Below are 20,312 nucleotides of genomic sequence, written 5' to 3' on the forward strand. Positions count from 1 at the left end.
ATCATTACAGCTAGGAGGTAGGGTGAGCTAGGGGTGAGGGATGCAACTAAAGCTTTCTGAACCTGGGGCAGAATCAATAATCTTGCCCAAGAGGAGAACAGTGTGCTGGGCTGGAGTAATGCCCTGTATCAAACAAAAGAATCATATACAGTCAGAATCATACTTAATTTAACAGTCTGAAAATTTATTCTTTTGGCTTTAAGTCTTGCAAAATGAGTGGTAAGTCAAAGACAGATTTGTTCACTATTCTCTGAGTATGTGTGGTTATGTGTCTCTGTGTGGAAAAATGTTTGTCTATAGATACTTTTGCATTATAGCCCCATTTTAATTGATACATAGAGTCTTATTCTTCTAAAAATGCTAAAACCTGAATTAAGTATTCCCTGAGTCTAACATTCTCTTCTCTCAAGACTGCTTGCCTCCTTCCCTCCCATAAGACTGTTCCTCAGCTTTCAATAATGCCAGGTTTTAGAGACCACCAGCATTCATACTGTCTGAGAATCTAGTAATGAATGCTGGCTCTTATATCCCTCTGACCTATACCCTCTAGCTGAGGAGCTTCTCTGGAGAGGCATGTGTATGGGAGAGGCTTGGCAATTTCTCTTCAGAGTTGTGCATTTTGACTTGTAGATACCTGGAAAATAAACATGATTGTATTAGCTGCTGGCCTGCCCTCCCATCAACCACTTAAGTGGGGTAAAAACTCAACTTGCTTCTATTGAATTGTATTTCATGTAATGCCACTGGTCTGTACTGAGGGGCACAATGTGAAACTCGCTGTTGGGATTATTGTTAGAACTTGTTGCAGATATTGTTCATTATATCATTCACCATGTCTTTATAATGGGCATCATGAATGAGTGAACTGACAAGGTTTCTCTCTTCTTGGATATTAGAAAGTATGGAATCAATTTTATGATCCATCTGTAATAAATTTATTTCATAGAATGCATTTTTTGTACTTTAATTCATGGCTTCATTTTGTGTCACTGTCTTGTCTCATATATTTCTGAGTTATTTGGCTATGTTGTGTGTGTATATATGAAAGTATATTGTATATGACACATACAGTCATGCATTGCATAATGATGTTTCAGTCAATCATGGACTGTATATATGACAGTGGTCCCATAAGATTATAATTGAGCTAAAAAATCCTATCGCCCAGTGACATTGTAGCTGTTGTAACAGTACAGCATAACGCATTACTCACACATTTGTGGTGATACTGGTGTAAACAAACCTTCCGCACTGTCAGTTGTATAAAAGTATAACACATGGCATTACATACAAGACATAATACTTTATAATAAACAACTATGTTACTGGTGTATGTATTTACTATACTATACTTGTTATTGTTATGTTAGTGTGTACTCCTTTCACTTATTAAAAAAACAGTTAACTGTAGAACATCCTCAGGCAGGTCCTTCAGGAGATATCTAAGAAGACATTGATATCATAGGACATGACAACTTTATGCCTGTTACTGACTCTGAAGATCTTCCATCGGGATAAGATGTGAAGGTGGAAGACAGTGATGTTGATGATTCTGATGATTCATTGGCCTATTATAACATGTATATTTTTATCTTAGTTTTTTTCCCTCCATTTATTTTTAATTCTTTTAGAGATAGGATCTGACTGGGTGCAGTGGCTCACGCCTGTAATCCTAGCACTCTGGGAGGCCAAGGCGGGTGGATTGCTCGAGGTCAGGAGTTCGAAACCAGCCTGAGTAAGAGTGAGACCCCGTCTCTACTATAAATAGAAAGAAATTAATTGGCCAATTAATATATATAAGTATGTGTGTGTGTGTGTATAAAATTAGCTGCGCATGGTGGCGCATGCCTGTAGTCCCAGCTACTCGGGAGGCTGAGGCAGCAGGATTGCTTGAGCCCAGGAGTCTGAGGTTGCTGTGAGCTAGGCTGACACCACGGCACTCACTCTAGCCTGGGCAACGAAATAAGACTCTGTCTCAAAAAAAAATAAAAATAAATAAAAAAATAGAGATGGGATCTTACTATGTTACCGGGACAGGCTGGATTTGAACTCTTGGGCTCTAGTGAATCTCCCACTTCAAGTTCCTGAGTAGCTGGGACAATAGTGTGTGCCACTACATCTGGCTCTGTGTCTTAGGGGTTTTTTTTTTGAGACAGAATCTCACTTTGTTGCCCAGGCTAGAGTGAGTGCCGTGGCATCAGCCTAGCTCACAGCAACCTCAAACTCCTGGGCTCAGGCAATTCTCCTGCCTCAGCCTCCTGAGGAGCTAGAACTACAGGCACTTGCCACCATGCTGAGCTAATTTTTTCTATATATATATTAGTTGGCCAATTAATTTCTTTCTATTTATAGTAGAGACGGGGTCTTGCTCTTGCTCAGGCTGGTTTCAAACTCCTGACCTGGAGCAATCCGCCCGCCTCAGCCTCCCAGAGTGCTAGGATTACAGGCGTGAGCCACCGCGCCCGGCTGGATATACTATTTTTTATCTTCTATACCATATTTTTACTCTACCTTTTCTATGTTTAGCTATACAAATATTTACCATGGTGTTACAATTGCCTGCAGTATTTAGTATGATAAGATGCTGTACAGATCATAGCCTAGGTGTATCGTAGGATATACCATCTAGTTTTGTGTAAGTATGTAAGTACACTCTGATGTTCACACAACAAAATCACCTAACAACACATTTCTCAGAACATAATCTCGTTAAGCAATTCATGACTGTATAACATACATATGACCTTTTGGTATTCTTTTTGTATATCTTAACCTCTGTAACTCCTTTTTGAAATAAGTTCGGAGATAATTAAATAAACACTTATGAGATAGGGCTAGTTTAATAAGGCCAAGTGTTGGGAAATGGGCACAGAGACACCATAAAGTCCCAGTTCATTCTTGGTTCCTTTGGTTCCCACCTGCTTGACTTTGCTCGAAAGGTATGGTTTACTGCTGTAATCCCCTTATACTTGTAGCCCACAGTGAGAATTCCAGCCTGGGCAACATAAGGAGATCCCATCTCTAATTAATTTTTTTTTTCTTTTTTTTTTTAACCTGGGTCCTCTAGGCTAAAGAGATCCCATCTCTAAAAAAAATATTTAAAAAAAAAGGAAAGCCCAGGCCGGGCGCGGTGGCTCATGCCTGTAATCCTAGCACTCTGAGAGGCTGAGGCGGGCGGATTGCTCGAGGTCAGGAGTTCAAAAACAGCCTGAGCAAGAGTGAGACCTCGTCTCTACTATAAATAGAAAGAAATTAATTGGCCAACTAATATATAGAGAAAAAATTAGCTGGTCATGGTGGCGCATGCCTATAGTCCCAGCTACTCAGGAGGCTGAGGCAGGAGGATTACTTGAGCCCAGGAGTTTGAGGTTGCTATGAGCTAGGCTGGCGCCACGGCATTCGCTCTAGCCTGGGCAGCAAAGTGAGACTCTGTCTCAAAAAAAAAAAAAAGGAAAGAAAAACCCTGTTTAGGAACTGCTATGCCAGGAAAAGACTTTGGTACCCTGAGGTTTAAAACAATTTTTTTAATTGAAATTTAACTCATAACCTATAAAATCCATCTTTTAAAATAGAACCAATTTCTAACAACGTAATAGCCACTTGAAATTCTGTGATTTCTCCTTTAAGGAAAATTTCCTTCTTACTCCCTCCTCCCCTTTCCAGGCCATAAATTAGCTCAAAGGTAATATGGCCTCCCAGAAAGTTATCAAAACCTTCCTTCTTTCTCAGATGATTCAAATGCTGAGCAAGAACAGACTTTTTCCCTAGTTATATTTCTATTTACCCATTTTTACATGTGGTATATCCATAATTCTGCTTGAGAGAAAATATGACTTATGATACACCTGCAAGAGAAGTAAGCAAATCTTGTAGAATACAAGCTTCAGAGGATAGGTGACCCTGATAGGATCTAAGATGCTCTAGTTGCTTAATTCCACAGGATAAATATGTTACCTTAGATGACCAAAGCCATCCTACTGGAGATGCTAGGAGTTAAGAGCCTCAGAGGAAAGGAGGTTGTATCCATACCTCTTCCCCAGGGAGAACAGTGTTACTAGCCTATTCCTTAAAATGATCAGACATATAAAATCATGTAATACATTACAAAGTAAAATCAAATTTTTTTTTTTTTTTGGAGAAAGGGTCTCACTCTGTTGCCCAGGCTGGAGTGAATGACACAATCACAGCTCACTGTAACCTCAAATTCCTGGGCTCAAGCCATCTCCCACCTCAGCCTCCCAAGTAGCTAGGACTATAAGTGCACACTAACACACCTAGCTAATTTTTAAAAATTTCTGTAGAGAGAGGGTCTTGTTATGTTGCCCAGGCTGGTGTCAGCCTCCTGACCTCAAGCAATCTTCCCACCTTGGCCTCCCAAAGTGCTGTGATTATAGGCATGGGCCGCCCTGCTCAGCCTCAAATTGAATTAATTTTGGATTTTCTATACCATTGAATTGCTCTTTTCAGTGGAGAGAGATAGAAATGAGACCTGCTATACTTTAACTGCTCACGTCCTGTTGTTATTTACTGGCCACATGTCTTGCATATCTTTCTTAATCAACATAGCTGTCTCAGACTAGGAACCAGCCAATGAAAAGCTTTTTTTTTTAAATTTAATTTAGAGATAGGTTCTCACCATGTTGCCCAGGCTGGAGTGCAGTGGCTACTCATAGGTACCATTATGGCACACTACAGCCTCAAACTCCTGGTCTTAAGTGATCCTCCTTCCTGCCTCAGCCACCTGAGTAGCTGAGACTATAGGCGCACAACACTGTGATCGGTTTAAGAAAAAGTTTTATTAATATATCTTGCTCTGTTAGGGCCTTCAATACCTCAAGTGAATCAAGACTGAGGGCACAGCTGGGCGCGGTGGCTCACGCCTGTAATCCTAGCTCTCTGGGAGGCTGAGGCGGGCGGATTGCTTGAGAGGTCAGGAGTTCGAAACCAGCCTGAGCAAGAGCGAGACCCTGTCTCTACTATAAATAGAAAGAAATTAATTGGCCAACTAATGTATAGAGAAAAAATTAGCCGGGCATGGTGGCGCATGCCTGTAATCCCAGCTACTCGGGAGGCTGAGGCAGAAGGATTGCTTGAACCCAGGAGTTTGAGGTTGCTGTGAGCTAGGCTGACGCCACAGCACTCACTCTAGCCTAGGCAACAAAGCGAGACTTTGTCTCAAAAAAAAAAAATAAAGGCTGAGGGCACAATAATGTTGGTCACTTAGATTTCAGTACCTCAGGGGATTCAGCTGAAATAAGCTTATTGTTCTCTTCCTTGTCTTCCATCTTCCTTGCTGTTTCAGGCTCTGAAAAAACCTGTGAATTGAAGTAAACAATATAGGAGAAAGTCCCACACCTTTGCACCCTGGATGCCACCCTTATGCCCTTTGTCCATATTAGCCCCTCTCAGGTAGCAGGAGGTTCCCAAGGTCAATCTTAAGTTAGGTATAGGTGGTAGTAGGGTGGTGTGATCGGAGGGGCACCAGAAATCTCAGACACTTTTTCCAGATATTCATATAGCTCATGTCCTGGCCTTCTTCACTACCCAAATGTCATCTCTGACCACTCTGGATAAACTTGAGATTCAGCCCCAACTTCCTGTGCCCTCCCCTACTTCATTTTTCTTCATATCTCTTATCCCCACTAGATTGTAATTTTACTTATTTATTTTTTATCTTGTGTGTCTTTCTGCACTAGAATATAAGCCCCAGGAAGGAAGGGGATTTTTTTGTGTTGCTGTTCACTGTTGTACCCTACCTCCTAAAAAAGTGCCTGGCACATAGCAGGGGCTCAATAAGTAATTGTGGAATGAATGAATAAATCTTGGTGCCATCTAGTCAGACACCTCATCATAATCCTCTCTACAATACACCCCCATTGTCGATCTTCCTTACTTACTTTTTATTTACTTCTTTATTATTTATATATTCATTTATTTATTTATTTATTTTTTTTTTTTATTTTTTTTTTTTTTTTGAGACAGAGTCTCACTTTGTTGTCCAGGCTAGAGTGAGTGCCGTGGCGTCAGCCTAGCTCACAGCAACCTCAAACTCCTGGGCTCAAGCGATCCTCCTGCCTCAGCCTCCCGAGTAGCTGGGACTACAGGCATGCGCCACCATGCCCGGCTAATTTTTTATATATATATCAGTTGGCCAATTAATTTCTTTCTATTTATAGTAGAGACGGGGTCTCGCTCTTGCTCAGGCTGGTTTTGAACTCCTGACCTTGAGCAATCCGCCCGCCTCGGCCTCCCAAGAGCTAGGATTACAGGCGTGAGCCACAGCGCCCGGCCTATATATTCATTTATTTAGAGACAGAATCTTGCTCTGTCACCTGGAATGGAGTGCAGTGGCGTCATCATAGCTTATAGCAACCTCAAACTCCTGGGCTCAAGCAATCCTCCTACCTCAGCCTCCTGAGTAGCTGGGACTACAGAGCCCAGCTAATTTTTCTACTTTTTTTTTTTTTGTAAAGACAGGGTCTCGCTCTTGCTCAGGCTGGTCTTGAACTCCTGAACTTAAGCGATCCTTCTGCCTTGGCCTCCCAGAATGCTAGGATTACAGGTGTGAGCCACTATGCCCAGCCTATCCTTAGCTCTTAACATCAAGGAAAGAAAACTATTTCTCAAGATGGCCCATCCCATTTTGCTTTTTATCAGCAACTTGTGCCTCCTTTGCCCTTCTCCTATAATTAAAAAAATTTTTTTTTCATTACATTTTTTAAATGAAGCTAATTGCTGAAAGCTCCTCTTATATTTATCCCAATGTACCATTAAAAAAAATCTTTCTACATAGGGCCTACCTAGTTCTGTCCTCTGGAGTCTCCCAGAATAAGTCAAATCCCTCATCTATATGATGGCCTTTCATATAATTTGAATAGAATATGACTTGATTTCCAGATCCTTCACAGAAATAGTTGCTCTCCAATGGGTATCTCTCAATTTTTTCTTATCTATATTCTCACCTTTCAAAAGGCTATCCCTTTTGCTTTCCTCTTTTTTTAAATTTTAATTTCTTTTATGTTTTTGAGATAGGGTCTTGCTGTTACCTGGGCTAGAGTACTGTAGTAGCATTATCATAGCTCACTGCAACTTCAAACCCCTGGGCTTAAGCAATCCTCTTGCCTCCCAAGTAGCTGGGACTACAGGTGCACACCACGACACACAGCTAATTTTTCTATTTTTTGTAGAAACATGGTCTTTCTATAGACCAGGCTGGTCTAGAACTCCTGGGCTTCAAGTGATCCTACTGCATCAGCCTCCCAAAGTGCTGGGATTACAGGCATGAGCAACCATGCCTGGCCCCTTTTGCTGTTCTTTATTTCCCTCTGTGAGTTCCTGCTTCTAGGTCTCTATCATCAAAGAAGATACACCCTGGAAATGTGCTACCATTTTTCTCAGGGTCTATCGCCACAGGCACAGGTATAATAAACTGAAGTTAGATCTTCCCTCACAATCCCATTAAAAAAAGGTAAAGCACAGGATGCCATTTGTAGGTTCTTTATATTAGGAACTCCAAGAATTTGGAAGAAAATAAAGAAATTAATAAGAATCTGCTCATAAAAAAAAAAAAAAAGAATCTGCTCATAATATTAGAGATAAGCCCTTTGTAGGAGTCAGTTACCCTAAGAGTAGATTACTGAATTAATTGCTGTGAAGACAGGAAACAATCACCAGAACCAAAAAAGGTTCCCTAGGTACAGCTGATGTCAGTAAAAAAATTTAAAAAAAAAGAACCAAAAAAAGGTATCCTTAGAGTGATTGTTTGGTGTCGAAGAATTTTATTAAAAAAAAAAAAAAAAAAAAAAAAAAAGGTATCCAAGTTTCTTGAGACTATACTTATCAACTATGGGACAACCTGACTATAGTAAAGTTGATCTACATGGAGGTTATAAAAAAGAACAAAGGCCTGGCGCAGTGGCTCACGCCTGTAATCCCAACACTTTGGGAGGCTGTTGGGGGGAGGATTGCTTAAGTCCAGGAGTTTGAGACCAGCCTGGACAACACAGTGAGACCCTGTCTCTACTAAAAATTTTTTTTTTTTTTTTTTTTGAGACAGAGTCTCCCTTTGTTGTCCAGGCTAGAGTGAGTGCCATGGCGTCAGCCTAGCTCACAGCAACCTCAAACTCCTGGGCTCGAGCGATCCTTCTGCCTCAGCCTCCCGAGTAGCTGGGACTACAGGCATGCGCCACCATGCCCGGCTAATTTTTTATATATATATCAATTGGCCAATTAATTTCTTTCTATTTTATAGTAGAGACGGGGTCTCGCTCTTGCTCAGGCTGGTTTTGAACTCCTGACCTTGAGCAATCCGCCTGCCTCGGCCTCCCAAGAGCTAGGATTACAGGCGTGAGCCACAGCGCCCGGCCTAAAAATTTTTTTTAAGAGATATCTGGACACAGTGGCATACACCTATAGTCCCATCCACTTTGCAGTCTGAGCAGGGAGGATCACTTGAACCCAGGAGTTTGAGGCTATAATGAGCTATAATTGTGCCACTGCACTGAAGCATGACCCCATCTCTGAAAAAAAACATAATAAAGGAAATAGAGACCTAACCAGATCCACTCTTACCTGAGGAGTCATCATGGTGGGGGAAGTACAAAGTTCTTCTGGGTTTGGATTATGGGTGTTTTCCTTTTCTTTGGCCTCAGGAGTTCTTATTGGCTTCTCTGGTGGTTCTGGATTAGAAGAGGCCTCTAAGGAGGCTCTAGGACTTGGAGTCCCAGTCCCCAAGAAGGCCCTGGGGCTGGTGGGAGAACCCCCTCCAGCGGCTGGAGGGCTGGAGGGTATGTTCCCCGAGGATGGCCTGGGGCTCGGAGTGGCTCTGGGTGGAGGAGGCCTAGTAGGTGGTGCTGAGGTCCTCTGGATAGAGGCTCTCTTCTTTGGTTGTTCAGATCCTTCACTTGAGGTACGGGTTCGGAGGACTACTTCTGGGGCAGATGAGGGCTCCTCTGATTCCGAAGGAATCAGGGCTCTGCCTGGTGATGTTGCTGCAGAGCAAGGGAGAACTCCCTTCTGGGGTTTATCACCCTCAATGGAGGGAGAGGGCTGGGCCTGGGTTGGGCCATTGCAGGCTGGTAGAGACTCTTCCTCCTCAGAAGAACTTGTTTCAGACTCTTCCTCTTCTGTTTCCTCATCTTCTAAGGACTCTTCTTGCTCTTCTTTGATCTCAGAATTGTCTTCTCTCTGGGCTGCATCAGGTGCCAGGTCTTCTTCAGTTGCCGAGGCAGATTCATTCTCATCCTTCAAGGACAGTGCAGAAGGACTGGTAGGTGAGCTAAGAGAGCTGGAGACTGTAGATGTTCGGACTGGGGAAGAAATGACTAAAGAGCGCCTGCTGCTGCTAAAAAAGGAAGGGCATTCAGATTTAGAAGAGCTAAAAACTAGAAGTAACCTAAATATACAAAAATAAATTATAATGCAGGCACATAATAATAAAACAGAATAAAATAAATTAAAATGTTAGAAAGTTTGTATAATTTGTAATAATACTTAGTGAAGTGAAAAAAGACTATAAAATTTTATTTATATCATGATCTTAATTATGTAAAAATATTTATAGAAAAAGAAATATAGCAAAATATTAACAAATATTTCCTCTGGGGAAAAGATTAAGGTCATTATAGAGCTGATCCACACAGATTTCATATCTGTGAATTTGCCTCCTTACTTATTTGTAACCCTTAATTAGTACTTGCGGTACTTTCCCAGTCATTTGTGGACATGCAGAAGTGGCGAAAGACAGTTGCCTGACATGCACTTTCCCAGCTGAGGTCTAACAAGGCATCAATCTGCCTTCTTGTGTCAGCTCTCAAACTGTAAACAAGAGTCCTTTTCACCATGTTTTTCACACTTCTGTGGTTTTTGTTGGTGATTTTGCTACCTAAGACCGCCCCCAAGCTAAGTGTAAGAAGACTGTGATGTGCCTTACAGAGAAAATACATATGTTAGATAAGCTTCATTCAGGCATGAGTTACAGTGCTGCTGGTTATGAGTTCAATATCAATGAATCAACAATATATATTAAATAAGGTGTCTTTACACAGAAACTCAAATAAAACAAGGTTACGTACTGGTTGGTTGATGAAAATGTTGTGACAAGAGGCTCACAGGATATGTTCGCAATGGTAGGTTAAAATAAATTTAAAAATAAAAAAAAAGAAAAAGAAAAGAAAAAGAAAAATAGAGGCTCACAGGAATCTATCCTGTGTTTCTCCTACAAGCAATGGTTCAGTAGTATTCAGTGTTGTGGTAACTTTATAAAGCATAACTCCTACAAATAAGAATCAACCGTAACATTTATCAAGTTATGATAAATGTGCTGGATACTGTGTTTATGTACTGTCCATCAACTGATTAAGTAGCCCACAAATATAAAATTGACAGGTGCCAACTATGTGCTGTGTCCTGGGCACAAGGAGGGGACATGGGGAGGGGGAGAGGAAGAGGAAGAGGAGGAAGGAGAGAGAAACTTAGTTCCTACCCTATGGGAGTTTCTGATGTGGGACAAGCAGGACATAGGTTCCTTCTAGCACTAGCATTCTGGGAGTCAGTAAGTTTAGAAGGCTCAAGACATCAAGGTTCTGGGACATCTCAGTGTAAATGATGGTCAGTTTGGGAAGAATAGACAGTTATAAAGAACTCTGGTTTTCAATGCTTGGAAGAAGAGAAAGAGAGCTTTTGGAGCAAAAGGAAATTTGTCTAGGAAGTCTACATTGCCTCTTTAGTGATTCTTTTTAATAGTCCGTAACTAATTGCTAAATGACTAATGCAAACAACAAATGTGAGCCCTATTCTTCCTTCAAGTCCCAAGCTCAGTTTCACCAACTCCTTAAAGCCTTCCCTAACCATCTGCACACTGGCAATTACTTACCTCTTTGGAATTCCTAGTGGTCTCATTTTAGGTGCTTAGTATGTGCAAGCTTATATCATTCTTTGTCTCCTTAGTCACATTTTCTATACTTCCAACTTTCTGTAAATCACTTTAGGGAAAGGACAAGTCTCCTATGTCTCTGGATTCCTAATACCCAGCATTAAATCCCGTGCATAGAAGAAGCTTAATAACACTTTCTAAACAAAGGCTTCAGCATGAGCAAGTGATCACATTCTGACAGACCAGTGAGTTGCTTACATTTACTGGTATGAAGAAAGTATGAAGGCAAAAGACACCACAAAAGGAGACGGAAAAAGGAAGCCAAAGATATTTGCAATGCATACAATTAAAGGATTAGTATCCAGAATATACCAACAAACAAACTAATAAAACAAATAAACAAAAACTCATATAGGCCGGGCGCGGTGGCTCACGCCTGTAATCCTAGCTTTCTGGGAGGCCGAGGCGGGCGGATTGCTCGAGGTCAGGAGTTCGAAACCAGCCTGAGCAAGAGCGAGACCCCGTCTCTACTATAAATAGAAAGAAACTAATTGGCCAACTAATATATATAGAAAAAATTAGCCGGGCATGGTGGCGCATGCCTGTAGTCCCAGCTACTTGGGAGGCTGAGACAGAAGGATCGCTTGAGCCCAGGAGTTTGAGGTTGCTGTGAGCTAGGCTGACGCCACGGCACTCACTCTAGCCTGGGCAACAAAGTGAGACTCTGTCTCAAAAAAAAAAAAAAAGAAAGAGAGGATCTTGAAACAACCAAAAATCAAATAATAACATGGATGAGTCCTTACGTATCAATAATAACATTGAATATGAATGGACTAAACTCTCCAATCCAAAGATATAGAGCGGCTGAGTGGATAAAAGTATAAGAGCCAGCTATATGTTGTTTGTAAGAAACTCACTTCACCTATAAAGAGATGCATAGACTGAAAATAAAGGGATAGAAAAAAAAAAACTAAAAAAAAAAACTCATATAAATCAGTTTTTCGAAAAGGTTTAACAATCCAATTAAAAAATGGGAAAAGAGTTTGATCGTAGCGGGAGCAGAGAGCAGACCCCAGAGTGCCGCAGCCAGCCCCAGTCACCGTCACCACAACTATGAGCCCAGAGGCAGAGACCCAGCAGCCGCCTGCTGCCCCTGCCCTCAACACTGCAGACACCAAGCCCGGCACCACCCGCAGCGCAGGGAGCGGTGGCCCGCGCGGCCTTACATCAGCAGCGCCTGCCAGTGGGGACAAGAAGGTGATCGCAAGGAAGGTTTTGGGGACAGTAAAATGGTTCAATGTAAGAAACAGATATGGTTTCATCAACAGGAATGACACCAAGGAAGATGTATTTGTACACCAGACTGCCATAAAGAAGAATAACCCCAGGAAGTACCTCCGCAGTGTAGGAGATGGAGAGACTGTGGAGTTTGATGTTGTTGAAGGAGAAAAGGGTGCGGAGGCAGCAAATGTTACAGGCCCTGGTGGCATTCCAGTTCAAGGCAATAAATATGCAGCAGACCGTAACCATTATAGACGCTGTCCATGTCGCAGGGGTCCTCCACGCAAGTACCAGCAGAATTATCAGCACAGTGAGAGTGGGGAAAAGAATGAGGGATCGGAGAGTTCTCCTGAAGGCCAGGTCCAACTATGCCGGCCCTGCCGCAGGCAAAGGTTCCCACCTTACTACATGGGGAGACCCTAGGGACGTGGACCACAGGATTCCAACCCTCCTGTACAGGGAGAAGTGATGGAGGGCGCTGACAACCAGGGTGCAGGAGAACAAGGTAGACCACCAGTAAGACAGAATATGTATCGGGGTTATAGACCACGATTCCGCAGGGGCCCTCCTCACCAAAGACAGCCCAGAGAGGACAGCAATGAAGAGGATGAAGAGAATCAAGGAGATGAGACCCAAGGTCAGCAGCTACCTCAATGTCGGTACCGCTGCAACTTCAATTACCAACGCAGATGCCCAGAAAACTCTAAACCACAGATGGCAAAGAGACAAAAGCAGCCGATCCACCAGCTGAGAATTCGTCTGCTCCCTAGGCTGAGCAGGGCGGGGCTGAGTAAATGCCGGCTTACCATCTCTACCATCGTCCAGTTTAGTCATCCAACAAGAAATGAATATGAAATTCCAGCAATAAGAAATGAAGAAAAGATTGGAACTGAAGACCTTAAGTGCTTGCTTTTTGCCCGTTTACCAGATAACTACAACTATCTGCATTATCTATGCAGCATGGGGTTTTTATTATATTTACCTAAAGACGTCTTTTTTGGTAATAACAAACGTATTTTTTAAAAAGCCTGGTTTTTCTCTATGCCTTTAAAGGTTTTTAAATTGTTTCATATCTGGTCAAGTTGAGATTTTTAAGAACTTCATTTTTAATCTGTAATAAAAGTTCACAAACTTGACTTTTTGAAAAAAAGTCAACAAACTGCAAGAACCTGTTAATAAAGGTCTTAAATAATAAAAAAAAAAAAAAGAAAAAAATGGGAAAAGGATAAATAGGAAAGCCACAGAACAGGAAACTTAAATGGCCAGTAACATGAAAAGATGTTCAAGATAACTAGCAATTGTGGAACTGTGACTTAAAACTGCAAAAAATTCCATTTCATACCCATGAGCTTGGAAGAATTAAGAAGTCTGACAATTTCACGTCTAGTAAGAATGTGAAGCCATGGAGGCTCTTAATCACTGCTGACAGGTTGTAGACTGGAGCAATCACTTTGGAGAGCAATTTGGCAATATCCAGTAAGACTCAAGAAGCCCTAGTGACAGACCTTATGAATCAGCGATTTCACTCTAAGTACAGACTCTAAAGAAACTCTTGATAATATTCACAAGGAATATGTAAAACATGTTCATTGCAACATTCTTTCTTTCTTTTTTTTTTTTTTTTTTGAGACAGAGTCTCACTCTGTTGCCTGGGCTAGAGTGCTGTGGCGTCAGCCGTGGCGTCAGCCTAGCTCACAGCAACCTCCAACTCCTGGGCTCAAGCAATCCTCCTGCCTCAGCCACCCAAGTAGCTGGGACTACAGGCATGTGCCACCATGCCTGGCTAATTTTTTTTCTATATATATTTTAGTTGGCCAATTAATTTCTTTCTATTTTCAGTAGAGACAGGGTCTCGCTCTTGCTCAGGCTGCTTTCGAACTCCTGACCTTGAGCAATCCTCCCACCTCAGCCTCCCAGAGTGCTAGGATTACAGGCGTGAGCCACCGTGCCTGGCCTGCAACATTATTTCTCATAGCAAAAAATTGGAAACAATCCAAATGTCTTCTTGAATTAGCAGGAAAAATACAGATAAATCAATGATGAATTAGACATATAATAACATCCATAACAGTTATGGAAAGCAAAGAACAGAGCTAGCAACATACAGCAATAAGGATAAATGTTACAAACAATATTAAAAGAACAAAAGAAGTTGCAGAAGCATACATACGTATAAATCCATTTTATACATATGTTTAAAAACATGGAAAACACTATTTTATATGTACATGTACATGTGAAGTAAAAGTGGAAAGACATGCATGGAAATAATAAATATAACATAATGGTTACCTTTTGTATGCAGGAAGAGAAAGTGAATGGGTAAGGGACATTGGGAGCTTCAACTATATTTGCAATAGTTGATTTCTTAAATTTGGTAGTAGGTATATGGTTATTTGTTGTATTTTTTTAATACTTTCAGTTATGCCTGAAATATTTAAGGAAAATAATTTCTATGGGGCATAATACAAACAACAAACATGATGCACATGAACATAAGGGACAGGTCAGGATTTTGAATTGCAGAAGAATACATACAGTATAAATACATTTATATAAAGTTTAAAAACATGCAAAACAGTATTTTATGTGTGCAGATGAGGATGCTGAATACATACAGGACAAGTAAAGCAGAAGAGAGTCTCAGAAGTTGCTCACCTTGATAGTCCCTTCACCACAAAGACTTTGTCGGAATGTTGCTTCTCCAGTTTGCTCATCACCTCGTAGAGATTGTTATTCAGCTAGAGTGAGCAAGAGAGAAAGGGATGCTAGCCAAATGAGAACCTGAAACTGGCATATCCCTTCTCTCCTCTCCTTCAGACAGTTTCTCACCCTTTCAACTCTGATTAGTAACTCCTCATCTCTCTAGCACTGATGTCCAGGGTCCTCTCCCACCACCCCTTCTTCCTTGTCTCTTCCACCAGACTGGCAGCACTCTCAAGGCAGGGTCCATAACTGGTGTTTGATTTGAGGTTCTAGCTTCTCACAGGTGATCCAGGGAATGAAAACTCAAAACTCATTTTAATATTAACTAGGTAAATCATACCATAGCCAAAGAAACTGTGAAGAGCAATATGTGTGGCTGTGTGAATATAATTAATATTGTAGCAAAAAAGAATCTTGGAATCCAAGGACTAGAAAAGACCCCATAAGGTTATGTTATATAGCTGCCTATCACTGACAGCTAGGACCAGCATTGGTCCTATTCAAGACCAACGACCTGAGAAACTGATTTGTGCTGAAACACTGACCTTCCTGCTCTCTAGCAACAATAGATGAGATTTCACAAGTTGGTTACCCATTTCAATTGTTCCTTCCACAGGCCTAACCTCCTTTATTCATGCTGAAGCCCAAGCTTAGATGCACTTTTTCAGTTGCTAAGGGAGACGGAAAGGGCTCTCTGGTAGTGTACATATGTGCTTTAATATAGTTTAACACAGGCAATCAAGTGCTATTATTTCATCATAGATAAAAATCAAAATCTGTGGTGCCAATATGGATATTTAAAGAAATTATATAAATCAGGGCTACCTTCATATTTATTAGAAAAACACACCTAGCAGTCTCAATTGGCCAGGTGTTTCTCACCTTGCTCATTTCCCTGTAGAAGACATCCCTCAAGTTGGAAATGTTTTGGAAGATGGTCACATAACAGCCAATACGACTATTAGAAAGCAAAACAACACAGAGAGGTAAGTGACGGTGAAGGAGTTATTTGAAATGCAAAGTAAGACCTAAGCCCAAACCAGCTACAACCAAGGCTCCTCAGAGAAAGGCATCCCACATCCTAGACTCAGGATGTTCTGGGATCTGGGTTCATCAGAGCTGGGCCATGAATGTACCTGACTCTTAGGAGTAGGAAGGCCAGGGAAGACAATATCAGCTTAGGCTGACATCAAAGTTTAACAGTTTCATGATGTTATATGATTTGGGCTCTTGAGGTACTAAAGTAGACATGAAAGTGCTTTGAAGAATTTTTTTAAAAGGGCTGTATAAATGTAAGGCCATATAATTATAATTGTTATAATAAGTATTCTTTCTCCTTATGCAGTATAGGATTTCTATGCCTGTATGTACATTAATAAAATTCTTCTATAAATGAATCAAGGAAGTTTCCATTTAAAGAAACTATATTAAATTTCAATTCTATTTGCATTAGGAGTCACATAATTAATGTTTTATAATACGTGTAGCCATTAAAAAGGCTCCATCATACATGGACTAATATTAAGTAACAACACAAAATACTCTGACTACAATTGTTATTAAAGCATATCTTGTACAATGAGAAGAAAATAGGATACAAAAGGAGTTTCTCCCAGATTTCTTTTTCAGTAGGAAAATTTAAATCTAAAACACTTTTATCTACTGTGAAGCCAAGGTACCTTCATCAATGCAAATAATCATCCCATGGTTTACTGTCTAAGTAAATCTACATGTTATAAACCAAGCTTATTTAAAACAATACACATACGAGCTTGAAAGCAGATACTCCTAGAGTGCATCATGGCAGCACATTACTTGCCAAGATCTCTCCTACCCAAGAAACATCTTGTCTTCAAACCCAGAAAAGCTGGCAGAGCAAGGATGGTTATCTCTGTGTTGTAGATGCAGAAACTAGAGTCTAGAGAGATAAAGTAGCTTGCTTAGTATCACAGAGCAAGTTAGTTGCAAGTCTTGCTCTGTTGCCTGGGCTAGAGTGCCGTGGCGTCAGTATAGCTCACAGCAACCTCAAACTCCTGGGCTCAAGCAATCTTTTTGCCTCAGCCTCCCGAGTAGCTGGGACTACAGGCATGCGCCACCATGCCCAGCTAATTTTTTCTATATAGTTTTAGTTGTCCAGCTAATTTCTTTCTATCTTTAGTAGATACAGGGTCTCGCTCTTGCTCAGGCTGGTCTTGAACTCCTGACCTTGAGTGATCCTCCCACCTTGGCCCCCCAAAGTGCTAGGATTACAGGTGTGAGCCACCACGCCCAACCTATACACCACTCTTGAACCAGGGCTTTTTCCATGAGGTGACATATTTGGGCTGCCAGGAAGCCAGCCCTTTCCGGAATCTCAATCATTACCTATTATAAAGAACAGGCAGCTCCTCCAGTAGTTCCTGGTTCAGATCTTCAAACACAATCTGGGCTTTGTTGAACTCTTCCTCTGCCTAGGTTGTAAGGAGATAAGACAATCCTTCTCAATCCTGAACCCAAGGATAAGGCTGCCTCCTTTATCCTGTGCATTTTTTTCAGAGACTGGGATTTTTTTTTTTATTTTTGCAACAGAGTCTTACTCTATCTCCCTGGGTAGGAGTGTAGTGGCATCATTGTAGCTCACTGCAACCTTAAACTCCTGGGCTCCAGTGATCCTCCTGCCTCAGCCTCCTGAGTAGCTGGGACTACAGGCATGTGCCACAATGCCCAGCTAATTTTTCTATGTTTAGTAGAGATGGGGTCTCACTCTTGCTCAGGCTGGTCTCATACTCCTGAGCTCAAGCGATCCTCTCACCTTAGCCTCCCAGAGTGCTAGGATTATAGGTATGAGCCACTGCAGCATCAGGGACTAGACTCAATTGGAGCCACACCTCTCTTTCCCCAGACCCATGTGTTCCCCAGCCTCAAGACTCTATGTCAGGCCAGTTATTGTAAAAAAAAGAAAAAAGAAAAAAAAAAGACTCTGACTATCGTTACAGCATCAGTGTCAGAAAAAAAAGGATTTCCTTTGAGACACTGGATGCAGAATTTATCATTTCCTATATCCATCTTGGCTCAGCCACCTGCCTATGGAAAGAAAAAACAGGAAGGTTTTAGCAGGTTTTACTTTTTATTTTCTAACCTTGACAATCTTGGCCTCATCTTTCTTCTTGGCATTCTGCACGGCCTCTAGGTGGTGTCGAGCACTGTCATAGTCCACGAGTTTCCGACGCCGCTTGGCGATCCTCTCCTAATCCATGGTGATGAGAAAGGGTGTGGATACTCACTTTGCAGTGGCCAGGATGTAGTAACAGAGTACCAAGCAGAGAGGCAAGATTCCTGGGTCCTTTATCAAATTATACTTTTTTTTTTTTGGAGTCAGAATCTCACTCTGTTGCCTGGGCTAGAGTGCCGTGGCGCCAGCCTAGCTCACAGCAACCTCAAACTCCTGGGCTCAAGCAATCCTTTGGCCTCAGCCTCCCGAGTAGCTGGGACTACAGGCATGCGCCACCATGCCCGGCTAATTTTTTCTACATATTTTTAGTTGGCCAGCTAATGTCTTTCTATTTTTAGTAGAGATGGAGTCTCGCTCTTGCTCAGGCTGGTCTGAAACTCCTGACCTTGAGCGATCCTCCAGCCTGGGCGTCCCACAGTGCTAGGATTTCAGGCGTGAGCCCCGCCAACACTCAGTTTTAATCCTTCTCATAATTTACCCAACTTCATTCCTAACCATAAGCTCTAACTCTACTTGTGGAGTTTAACTCAGTATGTTCTCTAACCTGGATGGGCCATCTACAACCCGGCCTTGATTCTGTAAATCAAGTACCTTAATCTCGCTGAACTGGGCTACATAGTTTTCCATGGTTCTCACAGCCTGGTCAACCAGTTTCTCTTCATAGTCTTCCCAAAGGAGGTCATTATTCTGTGGAATAAAGGCAAAGGCTGATGAAGGTTTCACTTCTGAACAACAACTGCCTTCCAGGGAGCATGATATTGCTAGTATTATGTTGGATTCTGGGGAGGAGTCAGAGGAAGAAAAGAAATAGTCCCTGCAGGAGACTGGACAAACATTCAGGGATTAAGAACAGGAACATATGGTCAAAGCCTTGGAATCTAGAATTTAGAGGACAGGGAAATTTGGGAGTAAATAACTGCATGAAATTAGTTTTCAAAAACAACCAATCTTCAGGAGGTAAAACTTCCATAAGGTCTTAAAGAGGGGGAGAAGGTCAAAACCAGACTAATCCACAGATTAGGGAAAATTTGTTTTTACCTTGACAGTTACAGCTTCTTCCTACACCCAGTGACTGAGGCAACATAAATGGACAAAGTGAACTGGCTCTTTTGTTTAACTATGTTCTTGGAGAGGGAAGCTAGGTTGAGATGGGGATAGGAACAGGAATATAAGTGCTGAAAAGTTGTGAAGCCCAAGCCACCCTTACCCCTACGATGGCCTTCAGCTCCTCGTGACCATCCCACTCGCTGCTGTAGATCTCTTGTAGGGTTTCTGACACTCTCTTTGAACTTTCGTGCATCACTGAAAGGAAAGAATTCAGTCCTACCATAAAGTTTTCCCACAAGTAGTTTGGTATAATCCTATGGGTGACAAATCAGTGGGTCCAATTCAGAAGGACAAACTCAGAAGATTTAGGTCATTAGTGAGGGAAGCTGGATGGGGCTGGGATAGGAAAAGTCACTCTTCCTTGGCCCCCAAAGTCCCAGGAGTGAAAGACAGACAAGTGAAAAAAATATGGGTATAGGCTAGGCACGGTGGCTCACGCCTGTAATCCTAACACTCTGGAAGCCCAAGGCAGGTGGATTGCTTGAGGTCAGGAGTTCGAAACCAGCCTGAGCAAGAACGAGACCACCGTCTCTACTATAAATAGAAAGAAATTAATTGGCCAACTAATATATATAGGAAAAAAAAAATTAGCCGGGCATGGTGGCGCATGCCTGTAGTCCCAGCTACTTGGGAGGCTGAGGCAGGAGGATTGCTTGAGCCCAGGAGTTTGAGGTTGCTGTGAGCTAGGCTGATGCTACAGCACTCACTCTAGCCTGGGCAACAAAGTGAGACTCTGCCTCAAAAAAAAAAAAAAAAAATCTGGGTATATTTTTTTCCCCATGCCCCAGACCTCTTAGTAGCTGTATAAATGCCCTCTGGATTCTCTTGTGCTGTAATACCCACCTTTGACTGCACTAAGGAAGTTCTTCAGGTCCCTGTATAGCTTGTAGCCTTCTGTCTGAAAGAGAAAAATATATTTGGTGACTAGAGATACATTCAAAAGATGCTCCAGAGAGTAAAGTCAAAAAGCAGGTTAAAAGCAGAGATCATATCTGAAATTTCTTCAAATATTCACAATTGTTATAAGTTAGCCTTTATTCTCTTTATCAACAAGTTGTAGGTTGTCTCCTTTGTGTGACTTGTTAAGATGGGGGATTGCTAGAGCTCCCATTGCACTGGCATGTCTTCTTTCTT

At 41.7% G+C, this 20,312-nt stretch overlaps 1 protein-coding gene and 1 pseudogene across 1 annotated transcript in view; one reads left to right on the forward strand and one right to left on the reverse strand.

Annotated features, from left to right (window-relative positions):
• Window positions 1-163: 163 nt before the first annotated feature.
• BIN2 (bridging integrator 2) overlaps window positions 164-20,312 on the reverse strand; it is a 39,042-nt gene continuing 18,893 nt past the window's right edge. Inside the window, exons 3-12 of the mRNA XM_012762643.3 lie at window positions 20,022-20,076; window positions 19,279-19,373; window positions 18,663-18,758; window positions 17,979-18,086; window positions 17,225-17,310; window positions 15,743-15,818; window positions 14,813-14,895; window positions 8,572-9,343; window positions 5,235-5,315; window positions 164-634 (exon numbers count right to left, since the gene is read on the reverse strand). Coding sequence (XP_012618097.1) covers window positions 605-634; window positions 5,235-5,315; window positions 8,572-9,343; window positions 14,813-14,895; window positions 15,743-15,818; window positions 17,225-17,310; window positions 17,979-18,086; window positions 18,663-18,758; window positions 19,279-19,373; window positions 20,022-20,076 — 1,482 coding nt within the window. The 3' untranslated portion in view covers window positions 164-604. The remainder of the gene's footprint in view (window positions 635-5,234; window positions 5,316-8,571; window positions 9,344-14,812; window positions 14,896-15,742; window positions 15,819-17,224; window positions 17,311-17,978; window positions 18,087-18,662; window positions 18,759-19,278; window positions 19,374-20,021; window positions 20,077-20,312) is intronic.
• On the forward strand, window positions 11,987-13,076 carry LOC105870215 (Y-box-binding protein 1 pseudogene; annotated as a pseudogene).

Source organism: Microcebus murinus, chromosome 10 (genome assembly GCF_040939455.1).
Source record: "Microcebus murinus isolate Inina chromosome 10, M.murinus_Inina_mat1.0, whole genome shotgun sequence".
Taxonomy (NCBI): domain Eukaryota; kingdom Metazoa; phylum Chordata; class Mammalia; order Primates; family Cheirogaleidae; genus Microcebus; species Microcebus murinus.